Here is a 15,867-nt window from a genome sequence, read left to right on the forward strand (position 1 = left end):
CAGTGGTAAGACACCAACTTTCCAAGCAGAAGGCCCCTGGTTCAATTCCTGGTCTCTCAAATTAAACAGGGCCCAATAGTAGGAATTGTGGGCAGGCAGTGAGGCGGGGGGGGCACCTCTCTCTCTCTCTCTCTCTCTCTCTCTCTCTCTTCTCTTTCTCTGCCTCAGACCCTGCAGGGCTGCTGCTAAACAGAATAGATAATGCCGGCATAAGGAAGCCTCCTATGTTCTTCCTAATAAGAATTGCAGCCCATTCCTATGCATGTTCATTCAGAATTAAGAAGGTTGGCAATGTTTAACTAATAAGATTGGTTTTCAAAAACCCAGTTAACTGATTTTATATAGCCAGCCAAATTTTATTCAGAGTAGAATCATTTATTTCAGTGGGTCTACTCGTGGCCAGCACACAGGTGGCCCTTTCCCATAGAAGGGGATCCCTTTTGGTGCCTGCTGTGACAGATGTGGGTCATTTTATTCTATTTTTAATTTACATTATTATCTCTCAACCTTAAAAATAAATAAAACACAGGATGGCTCACAAATAAAACTGCATAATCAACAAAACCACGAATTAGGCTTTTTACTTCAGAATTACTGGTTTTATCAACAGACAAATATAATTCATAAGTTAATTGATTATGCCAGTAAAACTCAAATGGCTGCAATTCTATACACATTTACCTGGGAGTAAGTTCCCCATAACTCAATGGAGATTACTTATGAGTACAGTGGTACCTTGGTTTACGAACTTAATCCGTTCCGGAAGTCCATTCTTAAACCAAAGCATTCTTAAACCAAGGCGTGCCACAAACCAAAACACCTACTTCAGGGTTTGCAGTATTCTTAATCCAAGTTGTTCATAAACTAAGCTGTTCTTAAACCAAGGTACCACTGTAGACATGTATAGGCTTGCACTGTGTTTAATGGGCTGATAACTTTAAAATGAAGTACAGCACATACTCTCAAATAAGTGTACATAGGATTGGATGTCTTCGACTCCCCTGTTCACACACACACATCCATGCATTAAAACACAACATTGCCACTGCAACATCCAGCTCTTGTGCTTTTGAAAAATAACTTTATTGAAATGTGTAAATCATGCAAAGTGTGAAGATATTCAAATGTGTTAGATATAAAGCATGATGGGAAGATACATGTCAGAGAAGTATTCATCCCACTCACTGTATATATGTTGATAGCAGGGATACTTTTTATGATAACAAGCTTTGAATAATAAAAAGAGTAGTTTGTTGCCTGTGTCCTGATGTCATAGGAGCCTTGGAAATAAGAAGTGTGCTTAAGAAGCCAGACTGATGAGGATTTAATACCTCAGTATCTACAGTATGCTTACAGCAAAACCTCACATTCCCTCTGTCCTGCAGTCCATTATAAATCTTGGGATGCAGCTACCCTGTAATTAACCCTGCAGTGCTGGGATACTGACTAGGATCAAATAGTGGATCTACCACTAACAGCACAATCAATTCCGTGTTGGTTGTCCTATCACCTCTGTTTATGACATTAGCAGTGTTCAAAGCAGAGCATTGATTTTCTTGCAGCAACGGAACACACAGGGAATTGCAACTGAATGGAAAATTAATTAATAGAGGAAGTATCTGCTTTAAAAGAGAGGTTTGCAGTTTTAGTAAACAGGAAGGATTATCAAGAGGTATACACTTGAACTCAACAATCCATCATGACTAAAGGCTATTTTGACTGCCCCATACAAAACTAATTACCCGAAAGTGTGGTCTCTGACTCTGGATTTGTTGTGAAGCTTGGTGATGACTGCAAACTGGCATCCCTACCATATATGTCTTTCAAAAGTGAAAGAAGGAAGCAGACCTAGCTGTGATTAAGGGATCAGGAATTCACAAATATATCGTTTGACAGTACGGCAGACTTCATCCACCCACTTTCCTTGAGCTGACTGTGAAAACAAGACACAATTTTCCCGTTTTCCTCCGTTGGGTTGTGACCGGTCCCAGTTGAAGTAGTTGAGGACCATTCCATTGACATCAACAAATTTCCCTTCATTTACCATGTCAGTGACACCCAGCCAGAAATCTGCCACACCTGACAAGCTCTTCTTGCTGTACTCTCGGAGAGCGTTGGTTTCATCGCCATCTCTGGGGATAGCAAGAGTCCCTCCCTTGGCTATGCAGTCTTCATTTGCTTCATGGAAATGTTTTGCACCATCGGATGCCAAGTAGCATTTTTTATAGACCTTTGTTCCACGAAGACAGACTGTGAATGAAAGAAGATGGATGCAATGATTAAAGAATCTATGTTAAGTGGACCAAAGTGGTTCTTCACTGGTTAGTGCTACCTGAAATTTCCCTGGATTTGGAATTTCTCTTGGCAGAATTTAGGATGGGTGGGCATCTATTTTGGCCCTAAGAACCTAAACCCGTACAAACTTTCAGTTTGCAGTGATTGTTTTCCCATAAACACCATTTCTTCAGACACAGCATCAGCACTGTAGTTCCTTGCACCATTATTGATTTTGAGAGGAAGCAAAATACCTCATCACAACACTTTCATTTCCTGCCGATTCAAAGAAGCAGCCCAACATGTGCTAAGGGCAATATTAATTGGGTCTTCTAATCACAGTTTCAGTTTGTTCATTTGCAAGCTACTGAAACAGGCATAAAGAAAACCAGCTATAAAGATGATGGCTGCTTATTGCTTTGCAGTAATTGATGGAGTTAATGGCTCCTTCAGCCTGTTGGCCTCTCTTTGTAGCATCATCCCAGTAGTAGATACAATGGGTTGCTTTAAAGAAAAAACTGAACCCTGGTTAGGGGATGCAGTTAATACTAGTGCATTGGGTAGACATTGGGCGGGTGAGCACTAACACTTACTGGATCCCAAAATTAACAGGAAAGGCTTGATGAGATTGAGTGCTTTGGGCCAATCTCTGTATCTGAAATACTGAAAGTTAGCATATAAATCCCTGGATTGATGACACTGAACATAACACGAGGACATAAGAAGAGCATACTGATGGCTTATTTCAACATTTCTACAACTCTGGGTGCTTCTAGAATATCACTATTGTTGAACCTCCAGTCTCAGTCTACAGTTCTACAGTATGTACGCTTACCTCAGACTTAGTCTGAGAATGTCTATTTTGGGGTAGGATTCAATTGCATACCAGACAATTCAGGTTGCGCAATTTTAGTTGTTTGGGAAGTCCTGCACAACAAACCTGCTCCCTCAAAACGCTGGACTTTTTGCAATAACAAAAGTGATGGGAAACTGAGAGATAGCATTTGCTTTGACATGTCATTTAACCTTACCACAAAAAATAAGAATGAATGGTCATTTAATAGCCAGCATAATCTAATCTTTCTGTAAATAAATCAGGATGGTCATCTGGAAGTGCCCTGAGTCCCCAGGCTCTCGGGATAATCCCTTTTAAAACTGCCTCTCTTTCCTGTGTGCAATTACAAGTAGCAGAAGGGGGCACTGAAAAAACAGGCCTTCTTGTTACCATGTTGTGATCTCTTGGGACAACTGCCCTCCATGACTTTATTACCCAGATATTATATTATGTCACTGACTCTTTAAGCTGTTTTGGTTTTGGAAGTCCAAGGAGAAGAGCCAGAGGGGGGCGGAGAGAAACTAAAAATGAGCCAGGACTGTTATTTGTACTATTTATGTTTGGAAAACGGTCCCCTCCACCTCACCACTTTGGTTTCATGGCATACTGCAAGGAAAAACAGATATTTGTCTTGACATCAGAATGGGCTGAACTATCAGGAAATAGGTGTATACTTGGCTGTCCACCAAGGGCAGGGATCTAAAGTCCTTTTCATTACTTAGAAACACAAAGTGCCAAAGTAAAGCTAGCTGTGCATGAGGTCAACTCAGTGCTTAGCAAATAAAACCAGGACAAGGTATCTGAAAACACTATTTTAAAGTCTGCACCAAACACCCCAAGTATTCATGTATTTAATAATATCTTTAATCATTTGATAAAAAAAGGAACAACAAATGGAATAACATCTTTCAGTCCATTTACCATCTATTTCTCTTCCCCCACCCCAATCCCCAGTTTTAAAACGAGCATTTAAAGTTATTTAAAACTGAAAAATATTAAGGGGAGAGCCAACTAAAGGAAACGACTTAACCCTGCAGAGCAAGGATGGAGGACTTGTGTCCCTCCAGATACTGCTGAACTATTATTTCCGTCAGTCAGAGTCAGCACTGGCTAATGGTCAGAGATGATAGGAGTTGTAATCCACCAACATCTGGAGGACCAGACATTATCCACCCCTTCTGTAGAATAATAAAAAGCAACCCTTACCTGTCTGCAGTGCTTGCATTTCCTTCAGGGAGTTTACCTCTTGCCAAAGCTTGTTAATTTGACTCTTTAGGTCACCGTCTTTCTCTTAAATAAGTAAGTATATACATACATTAATATGTTTACACACATCAAAATATTTACAGTAAAATGTGGAGTGCAATACAAAGGCTGCAGTCCTAACCCCGCTAACCTGGGAATAAATCCCACTGAATTATTTGCAGGCTTCCCTTAGCATGGGGTGAAGCTGCCTGTGAAGGGTGAAGTCTGTACATAGTAGGGTTCTATATGGCTGTGTACACAATATACACCCACAGTTTGTGGTTGCAGGCAGCTTTCTTTATTTCCCTGCTCCACACTACATAGGTGAGGGGCATTTTTATTTTTATTTTGCCAGTTTTGAGTGTGTGCCACGTCAGTAATATTTGACACAAAGAGGCTACCTAGAGAAGTGCGGTAGAGGTTTGAGAAGTACCTTTGCTACCTTCCCATCCCACATGCTTTAGCCTCTTTGAATGTTACTGGTAGAATGTAAGAACAGGCTATGCAAAAGTGTCTTATCATGGCACAACGTTACTTTAAGAAGAACTGCCCAAGTATGAGGTTTTTTCCATGATTATTTGCTGTCTGTTATAGTAACTATCTCCCGGCATGGTCCAAAGCCGAGCTAGACGATGTTCCAGGTGTTGCTGAATGACAGTTCTTTCTCCCCCCCCCCCCAAGTTTCTTCATGATACAATAAGTTATAGAAAACTAATGTAAACGAAAACAGCTACCAAAAGTAAAAATAGAGTATAGAGTCCTCTGTTAAAGGTACTTCTTAACCCTTACCACCCACAGAAGGTAGTAGCCCCTCCCAGACCTCACCTGGGATCTTTCTTTTTTTCCTCCCCGCCACTCATTCTGGGAGATCAGCATTTCCCTGTCTCCTACCCAGTTCTCACCATCCTTGACCACTGGTCAAGCTGGTTTGGGCTGATAAGGACTGGAGTCATAGAAACACCAGAAGGTGAGTTATACTGAATCAGACCACTGGTACATCAAGCTTAGTACTGTCCACACAGACAGCAGCTCTCCAGGGTTTCGGGCAGGAACTTTTCCCAGATGTACCTTGAGACTGAACCTGGAATCTTCAGCATGCAACTGAGCTATGGTCCTTTCCTACAACAACACCTGAAGGGCCAAAGGCTCCCCATCCCTACTTTAAAGACACATGAAGCTGAAGAGGTCTAGGTTTGATCTGTGCCTGGGAACTCCGGGTATAGTATGTGTAATATGTTATGTGCCCAGGCTTTTTCTATCATAGAATTCATAAATAAAACTATCCAAATCAGATGAACCAACATAGCAAAAAAATAAAATAATACTTGTTAATAAATTTACTAAGGTAACAATCAAATAATATATTTATCATAATCTTCATTCTCTGTGGCCTACTAAGTTTGCTTACCTTTAACCCTTCGTTTGCTGTGTTTTCTGGCTTTGGAATGGACAGACTGGCCAGTTGTTTGATCCAGCAAAAGGATGGTAACGAGGAAAATCAGAAATCCCATTTGTGCCATCTCTGTTTTCAGACAGTGAGCAAGAGTCATCAACAGCAGCTTGAAAGCAGTTGTGAGAACTGCAACCCTGTAGAACTGATGGTGTTTGGCTTTATTAAAGGGTGGTGAGAGAATTGGCTGCACTCCTTGTTTATTAAATGAGCAAAATACTCAAGCAGGCTTCAGCATAAGGTGCCCTCTTGTTCTCAGTCTTTAGCCTCTCCCACACCAGATTTATACTTCCTGTCAACTCTGACCAATTGAATTTATCAGGCTTGCAATCCAGGGCTTAACGTTTTTACTTAAGAGTAAGGCCTGCATAGTTCAATGCTGGAGAGTATGCTCTTTGTAACAAGGACAGGGAATCTGTGGCCCTCCAAATGTTGCTGGACTTCTACACCAGCCAGCAGCAGCCAGCATGGCTGATGAAAGTTGTAGTCCAACAAAACAGGTTTACCATTCCGTTTACTGGAAAAGTGGCCTCTTAATCCTAAAGGCTGTTAGAACAGCTCGGCCTCCTAATGTGAGCTGCACTCTGCCCTGTATCAGTTGATCTCAAAATTGTTTAATGCATGCCCTTCTTCCCAAAGGAGCCCTGGGCAGCAAACATGAACTATTAAAACATTTAAAAACAATTCTATTTTGCAGAGCTTATTATGATCCTATACAGATACAGACCAGGAACAGCAGGTTCAAGCTTTCCATCCTATTAATTTTATTATTAGGTTTATATCTTGCATTTGCTCCAAGGAACTCAAGCTACCATACTCTGCAGTACTTTGTCCTCACAACAGCCCTGTGAGGTAGGTTAGACAAAGAAATTGAGTGACCTTGGTCCAGTCACAGTGAACTTTGTTGCTGAGTGGTGATTTGAACCTGGGTCTCCCCATTATTCCACAGTGGCCCTTGCTGTCTACTATAAAAAAGGATATTTCCCTCCCAATCCCATTTAGGACTGATAAAACTGACCGCAAGCAGCTCCCACTCTTGTCAATTTCATCATTCTATAGCACATGGGTAAATGATTATTGCAGTTGGTGGGAAATGTTGCCCACTTAGAGGGAAATTATCTACAGTGGTACCTCGGGTTACATACACTTCAGGTTACATACGCTTCAGGTTACAGACGCTGCTAACCCAGAAATAGTACCTTGGGTTAAGAACTTTGCTTCAGGATGAGAACAGAAATCGTGCTCCAGCAGTGCGGCAGCAGCGGGAGGCCCCATTAGCTAAAGTGGTGCTTCAGGCTAAGAACAGTTTCAGGTTAAGTACAGACCTCCGTAACGAATTAAGTACTTAACCCGAGGTACCACTGTATTGCTGTATCATGGATAGTGCAATGGGAGCATTAAGGGAGAAATCTCTGCCATTGCTTGCACACAGAATAAGAAGAGAAGTAGAGCTGTTGCTCAGTATCAGAGCACCTGCTTTGCATACCTTGTCCCAGGTTTGATCCCAGGCATTTCCACGGAGAGCTGGGAGGGACCTCCCTCTGAAATCCCAGTGGGCCACTGCTAGCTATTACTGTGCTAGATAAACAATGGTCAGATTCATCATAAGACAGTTTATGTTTCTAAGCATTTTGGGGGCTAAGGGCAGAAAGACAATACACCAACCTTCACCAACCTTCAGATGTTTTGGACTACAATACCCATCTGTACAATTCTATGCTTTATATTGCTTTCTGGTTGTCTTTGCTGAATAATAAAGACAAGTTTTGCCTGCTATGTATTAGCTGCAAAAGGCATGCTTTATCTGTGGTCTGTTGCCTTTCATGTGTCTTTTTGGATCTTCGTATTTTATAATATTATGATTTGAAACTGCAGTGCCTAGGCCCATGAAGGGCAGGATAAATAAATAAATAAATACATGATTTGGAAAGTAAGGGCTTCCCAGAGACTGGGCACATTTACCAGTTGCTTGAAGATATTATTTGGGCAGGTCCGCACCTTGCTGCCTGTCACTGGATAACTGCATCCTCAATGGAAAAAGAGAGCCTGCTGTTATAGTGAAGTCAGCCATAAATATAGACATGGGTTGGGAAGCACAGTGAAGTTTTCAGTGCAGAAACACATCTTTGTTTTGATTACATCTTTGGAATGAAGTAAACAGCACGGAATGCTGCATCTTCTACAGGCTCCTGATGGTTCAGCAACAAAGCGCTCCTTATGCTGCCTTGGGAAGTCACCAGAAAGACTGGCGGCTGCTTGTAAGAACATGCCAAGCTTCCTTTAAAAAAAGCCTCAGACTTAGTCCGAGAACAGAAATATGTTGCTTATACATGTTATAATGGCATCAGTTACCCAGTGGTGGAAGCTGCCTTGATCCATTCAGGTTTGAGTTTCAGCTGAAACCATTCACAATCATTTTGGACATAACGGCATCTTGTGAAGAAGGCAGTCTTCTTTCCTTCTTGCTTGAAACCAGTTAATTGACGAAAGCAGGCCTGTAAGTTAACAGAAGTTTGTAGACCATCCTGACAATCTCTGGAACAGCTTTCCTCATCCTTGACAAGGCTGGACAACTGGAATTGTCTGTGAATAGTCAGCCCACCTACCTACTGAGCATGCTGCAGGAAGGGAACCTGTGGCCTGCCAGATGTTGTTGGACTAGAATGTCCACAGGTTCCCCATTCATAGTAAGTTTGCATATATTACAGCTATTGCTAAAACTCTAGGGGGACAACCAGCACCCTAAGCTGCTTTTGCATAGCCCAATCTCAGCTCTCTGTATCTTTCTCAGTCCATTTCTCAAACTGCAGCCCATTTTCTCTATCTTGTCACCTAGATCATGCCATCCTCACCAGGCAGGGTCAGTTCTAACATTAGGCAGTGTGAGGCAGCTTCCTCAGGTGACATGCTGGGGTGGTGCTGGTGTCAGCAATGAGGTGTTGGAGAACAGAGTTATGTATGGCCGGCCTGGCCCAGCCCTCCATTCCATAAGCTAGTTTGTCAGTTTCAAATGCAGTGAAGGATGCTGTTCCATCACCAATGCTTGAAGGAGACTTCAGCTACCAGTCCAATACGTGCCTTTTGCCTAGGACAGCAAGATGTTTCCTGCAGTGTGTGAACTTAGGACATAGGAAGCCACCATATATTGAGCTGGACCATTGTTCCATCTAGTTCAGCCTTGCCTATACTGCCCGGCAGTAACTCTCCAGGTTTTTCAGACAAGAGGTATTCCCATCCCTATTTGAAGATGCTGGGGAATGAATTAGGAACTTCTGCTTGCAAAGCAGATTCTCTAAGCTGCAACTGTTTCCCAATTGAAAATGTATGTGTAAGACATGCCCCCCCCCCCTTTGACAATCTGGCGTTCGCCATCCAAACCATTTTCTGGCCTTTTCCTAGTCATCGTGGGGCATTTGCCTATTGTTAGTTTCTGTTTGCCACTGAGCAGCTGCTTAGAGTCACAGGACTCTGTTTACATTCCAGAGACAGTCCAGGCTGTTGGAAGTCTCACGGGAGATGGGATGTGACGTTAGTGGTTTCCTGTTCCTTTGTTCCTTTGTTTCAGTTGCTCTCTGCTTTCATAGAGAGAGGATGTATATTTCTTTGCTGTTTGCGTAGTAAGAAATAAAGCATAGCGATGTAGCCATAAATCTCATCACTTCTGCTGCTTTGATTCTCTGCTGAACGGGAATGTGCCTGAGGCCTCATCAAAGGCTCAGGTCATTAATTATCGTCGGGGGCGATTCCGAAGGACTCGGCCGGAAAATGAGCTTTATCAGCTTGGTCACAGCGGAGATCCCAACACCTGTAACTTCCCTAACAACCTGTAGAAGCTACTACATTAGTGCAAATGGGGAACTTCTCCATCAGGTTCTGTTGCCTGCCAGCTCCCCTTCCTGCTTGCCTCCTTCCATCTAGTAAAGTGGGTGGTGCTGGCTGTTGGCATCCTCACTCTCAGCATTCCCTTTGTAGAATTCAGGGAGGAGGATGGGGACAACCCCATAATTAGTTGACTCTATATCAGGCTCTGGTTCCTCCTTACTGTTGGCATCCTTGCCTTTTGCCCTACCAGCACCCACTGCTAACAAGAGAGAGGCACTTGGCAACTTTGCTATGACTGTTAATGCACTCAATAGTAGGACCTGGCTCCTTGAATCCTCTTTAGTCTAACCCTCCCAATCCCACAACAATACTAACTTGAGAGAGATCAAATACTGGTCTTCAGTTCATATAAGCCAGCTGTTGCCTGGATCATCCTCCAGGTGGCAGCATTTGGAAAAAAAATCAGTCGTGTCACCTTTTTTGCATTTGATAGGCATCTATCTGTTAAGCGTCTAGCTTCGTATTTCATACATGAACTCTGGGCTTTTGTTTCTGTTCAAATTCTGAATATGGGATCTATCAGGGAAGGATATATTGCCTAGTTTTGTAAGGTCAGCAACCTTTCATATCATTCTTGCCAAGCCTACTTTGAATGAATTTCTCTGCTATTTTAACGGCAGATCCTGATGTGAAGGACGTACCAGAACAGCCAAGGCAACATGTGTGGATTCCCCATATCCCAGTGTAGGAATTTTCCATTTCATACCTAATTTGTTTTGCAAGTTGCTTCAGTGATTCAATAAAAATGAGGTTCACACTAGTCATCCCAGCTTGAGCAAAAAATAGTATCAGACAGAGATTTTACATTTTCATATAGATCAATAGATAGTTTAAGGTCTGGGCAGGATTTGGGGCTGTTGTTTTTAATTGAAGGGTGGTATAAGGGAACCTGTGCTAATATAATAAAGTCTCCATGCTTAAAATCAACCACTAAAATCAACGAGATGTGCAGTGCAGCCCTAACATATGTTTACTCAGATGTAAGAAAGATTACGCTCAGTGGGGCTTCCTCCGTAGTAAGTGAGGATATAGGATTGCAGCCTTAAAAGTACTTTATACTTTATACACATTTTCCTGGCATGTCTACTTTTGAGTAGACATACACAGAATTTCATTGGAAATTTGCTTAGACAAGGCTTCCAGATGTTTTTGACTACAATTCCCATCAGCCCCAGCCAGCAGGAACAATGTACAAGGTTGGTGGGAGGCACACAGGTTACTTGGTCAGTTTCCTGCTGCTACAGTGAAATGTGTCACCTCAATCACTGATATCCTCTGATGGGGCATTTCTAATGGTTTTCCACATCCCTGAGGTTTGGTTGGCCTTTATTACTGACCAAGCCTTTAATGAGGTGGACCCTGCCCTGTGGAATTCCCTGCCAGTAGCAGTTTGGAAGGAATAATCCCTGCTTTCTTTTAGCCACTGCCTAGAAATTGTGTAATTTACACAAGACTTTGAAATTTGAAATCTCTTTTAACCAGCCAGTATTTCTCTCTCTCTCTCTCTCTCTCTCTCTCTCTCTCTCTCTCTGTATCGCCTTAGATTTTTCCTGTTTATTATAGGTTGTGATTTTTGCATGGTGTACAATGTTGTTGTTTAGTCGTTTTGTCGTGTCTGACTCCTCGTGACCCCATGGACCAGAGCATGCCAGGCACTTCTGTCTTCCACTGCCTCCCGCACTTTAGTCAAACTCATGCTGGTAGATGGTGTACAATACTCAGAGCCAAACAAGGCTTCCTGAAAATCGACAGTGCTGCTTACTGTATTTTTTTCATAAAAGTGAGGTTAAATAAACAAATAAATTTCTATTTGAATTATAGCAATTATTTCTAAATATGCTTTTAGACATATACATACGCAAATTTCATGAAACCTCTATCCTCTTCATTGGTGATGCATTCTTTCTTTTTGGTGATAATGCAACTGATTGCCCTGTAAATAACACTGCCCTTCAGTGCCAGGATCATAGACAGCTGTGGTGTTAAGCACCAGGAGTCAGACACTGAGACTGCCCAGGCAATGTTCCGGTTTTCAGGGAATCATCTGTAGTTCTTCCAGGTCAAGGGGAACCAATGAACATCATAGGTGGGCAGAGCCACTATTTTATTACACAGAGGACATCCTGATCTGGTGAAACAGCACACAGTTCTGTTAGCTGTTGGTTTTGGCCAGCAGTCCCATACAGTAAGATACTTTCATCCCAAAGTCCCTTAACCCACCTACCCGCTGCAGCCTCTATCCTGGACCAATCTCTCAGTGACAATTTCAGTTTCCTAGAAAACTGCTGCCCAAAACTATATGGCTGGTGTGTCTTGTTGAAAAGCAATATGCAGCTCTAGCCCCAACCTGACTTTTCCTGTTCTAATGGCAGGTGGAGAGAGTGAGAAGTGAAATAAAAGGAATATAATTAATCCACCATGGGTAAGAAATTTGGGGAGCAAAAACCTGGAAATCCACATGCTGTTTGTATTTGGCAAGGATGTGGCCTTGAGACTGGTATGGAAAGTAATGCATTTCCTAGCACAGGCAGAACTGTTTCTCAGAGGGCTGTAGGAGGTGTGGGGTTGATTGAGCGCAGCCAAGCGTGATCTCCTGGAAATGGAAAAGAGTGAAGGCTGTTAGCACAGGGAAGTGCTCAGAAAAAAGGATGAGTGGGACAAGAAATGAGGCTTACCCACCTCTCTCTTTCCCTTAAACTCACACTTTATATATAAAAAAGTGTTCCTTGATTGCATCCTTCCCTGCCTCCTTCCCAACCTCTCCCTCCCATGTATGACATGTCCAGATCCTCATTTGCTTGCCTACAGTTGAGGGAAGTTTATACTGTAGGGATGAGCAAATCTGTATATTCTGGTTTTCTTGAGTTTCTTATATTACCTCAAGTTCTCCACGTCTCCACATCAGTGTGCACTTTAAAAAAGGCAGTCCTCGTGGAAATTAATTAGCACTGTAATGTGAGCTTCTCCTAATATACACATTTTAGTATGAAATCTTGCCTAACATACACATTTACCCTAGTATATGCATTACTTGAAGGGAGAACTGCATTGCAAAATTCAGAGAAGTGTGACTTTTGAAGGAAAACTGTGTTTTGGTTCATATATTGTTCTGAGAAGTGCAAATTAGGTAGGTAGGTTCTCCTTTAAATGTGAACATATTTGAATTTCTCCTGCCCCACCCCTAGTTATATGGCATTGGCTGATAATTAACCATTTGTTTGTGGGGAGGTTATACAATGGCACATCAAGCAGTTGTTACCATACATTCCACTGATGCATATCACTTTTCCTTACTGGAGGTTTCTGGAAGCAGGTTTCACTGTTTCACTAGGGGACTGATTCTACTTTAATTGTGCAACCTGAATTTGTGGCTGAATCCCGCTTAAAAATAACAACAGTCTGTAAACAGACGTCTGAAAACCCAGAGACTGCCTACTTAAGAAGACAATGACGCACTGCCCACGCCTCTCATCGCTCTTTGTCTTTTGCATCGCCTCTGCTTCCTTTTGCTGATGAACTGGAACCTGAGGCTTGTGCTGAGGCAGTTAAAGTAGTTTCCTGTCCACTGCAATTAAGAACAAAAGTGCATAAGCAGAGCCCTGCTGGATCAGACCAAAGCTCCAACTAGCCCAGTAACCTGCTTCCCACGGTGCCCAGACAGATGCTCATAGCTCTGGAACTCATGGGCTTGCAGTGCAGCTGAATGTTGGAAGATTCAAGACAGATAAAATAAAGTACTTCTTCCTGAAGCATGTAGTTAAGCTATGGCACTCCCTCCCACAAGAGGCAGTCATGGCCACCAACCCGGATGGCTTTAAAAGAGGATTCATCAGATTCATGGAAGACAGGGCCATCAATGGCTACTAGTCACAATGGCTTTGCACCTTCATCATGTGTCCATTTCTGGTCAGCGGGTTATACAAGGTTTATGGCATTGCCGAAACATGGAAAAGCTATTTGATCCCTGAGCCTGGGAGCAGAAATGAGTATGTACACTAAGATTGAGGGTACCATTTTATGCCATCTTAGATTCCTCGTGGAAAAAGAATTGTCTGCCTCCAGTCTGGGTTGGGGGGGGACAGCCTCTCCCCCCTCTCGTTTCTGTACTAAGCAGCAATCTTGTCAGAAAATATTTAGTCAAGGATGCTGTGATGGGCATTTGAAAATGACGAAGAGCAAAGAGGCCTGTTTTAGTGAATGGGTCACTGAACGATTGTGTCATGTTTTCCTTCCCAAGAAGCATCTCAAAGCAATTTACAATCTATGTAAAAAAGTTATATATGTATAAACAGCTGAAACAATTGCATAAATAAAAACAACAATTATAAAAACAGTTTAACAGTTTAACAACAGCACAGAAATAAAATTAATCCAGCCCTAGGATAGAATCCAACTGGGGTAAAAATCATAGAAGGCTAGATGAAAAGGGAATATCTGTAGTTAACATCTTATCAGGTGGGTAGTGATAATTGGGTGGCTCCAGAAACCATAGATTGTATCAAGCATTAATTTTACTAAGAACTGGCTCATTCTTATGGTTCTTTTGAGTAGGGCTTACCTGGATAAAACCCACTAGTTTGAAGAAGTGAAAAGGCTGTGGACCATTATTAGGGGAACACAATTTAAATCCATGCTCTATAGACCCCTAGTATATTGTGACTGTAAGCTGGGAGAGTGAATGTGATAGCAGGAAGATTTGGGGGCGTATGTCCACTAACCCCTTGCTACCCTTTATCATCATCCCTGGCTGACAAACCCAGGAGAACCATCCCTAAGGTAAACAAAAGGGGGGGCAAAAGATACTTTAATCAACCTTGTCATATCTATGGCTTCCTATTTTTTGAAAAAAAGGAACAGAAAGCCCAATTTATCACAGAGACAGAGAAAGTGCACATGTCTATATATTGAATCAATGGCTAGAGATGCTGCAAGCATTATCATCCTACTGATGAATAAAGTCCATATTCCTCAGAGCACTGGGAGAAGCCTTTGATTTTGATGTGTTTTACGTGGGCAAAAGATGAAATGGAGTGTGTTATCCGGAGTCTGCCTTATGGATTGAATAACATTATCTTTGAAGGGAGAGGACAAAAAAAGGTCTGCTTTTTGCATTGATCATTGTATGCGTCTGCTGGCAAATTTCCTGATTAGATGCTTCTCCTTCACTTCCTAGATCTGACTTCAGCCTGTTTAATGAGCCCTCTAATGCAGTGTCATTACTATCAATCTGAGTGTCTCTGGTGCAGGAATGAACTGAGACCCACGGCTATCTAGGGGTGGGGAATAATTGGCCAGGCAACAATACATCTGAGTGAGCATGGGGGATAAATAAAATTCAGTTCACATTTAAAGGTGAACTCACCTAATTCATACTTCCTAAAACAATATAAGAACCGAACCACAGCTATCATTCAAAATCTACACTTTTCTGAATTTTACATTGCCGTTCTCCAGTAAAGCAATGTGTACAAAAATGCATATAGTAAGGTAAATTGTGTATAAAAATGCATATAGTACTGAAAATAACATTCTAATGTACAGTGGTACCTCAGGTTAAGAACTTAATTCGTTCCGGAGGTCCGTTCTTAACCTGAAACTGTTCTTAACCTGAAGCACCACCACTAATGGGGCCTCCTGCTGCTGCTGCCATGCCGCTGGAGCATGATTTCTGTTCTCATCCTGAAGCAAAGTTCTTAATCCGAGGTACTATTTCTGGGTTAGCGGAGTCTGTAACCTGAAGTGTCTGTAACCCAAGGTACCACTGTATTGTATATGGGGAAATTGCTTTGCAAAAATGTGTACTGTTGCATGAACCCCAATTTCAGAGCAGTAAGAGATTCTAGGGATGCCAGTGCTTACCTAGGGTTTGGTTTCCTTGGAATGGTTAGTGGAGGCTGTGGCATGTTTAGTATATGTGGTTTTATTTGCACATGTATACAGTCTATGGAAGGGCTCACAGCATTAACACTCTAAGAGTTATTGCTTTCTCATGAGGCTTTGAGGGGGTCTCCAATGCCATAGCTTTGGATTTCGCACACAGAGCAATCCAAGCCTCCTTATCCTTCTTCCAGATTCCTGCATCAGCCTAAACTCACACACAGATTAGCCCCGCATTAGGGTGACATGGCACCCAGCCATATGGGGTGGGAATAGGCCTACCCCCATCCTCCTGAAAACGTCT

The 15,867-nt window shown here is 42.3% G+C and overlaps 1 protein-coding gene across 1 annotated transcript; it reads right to left on the minus strand.

The window, feature by feature from the left end:
- Window positions 1-1,059: 1,059 nt before the first annotated feature.
- Window positions 1,060-6,128, minus strand: CLEC3A (C-type lectin domain family 3 member A). The gene is made up of 3 exons (XM_081018457.1): window positions 5,763-6,128; window positions 4,316-4,399; window positions 1,060-2,250 (listed from the first exon to the last, which is right to left on the minus strand). Exons 1-3 carry the CDS (start codon window positions 5,902-5,904, stop codon window positions 1,859-1,861), a joined length of 618 nt encoding a protein of 205 aa, XP_080874583.1. The 5' UTR covers window positions 5,905-6,128; the 3' UTR covers window positions 1,060-1,858.
- Window positions 6,129-15,867: the final 9,739 nt, after the last annotated feature.

The sequence above is a fragment of the Podarcis pityusensis genome, assembly GCF_964106645.2.
Source record: "Podarcis pityusensis genome assembly, chromosome: 8".
In the NCBI taxonomy this organism is placed as follows: Eukaryota; Metazoa; Chordata; class Lepidosauria; order Squamata; family Lacertidae; genus Podarcis; species Podarcis pityusensis.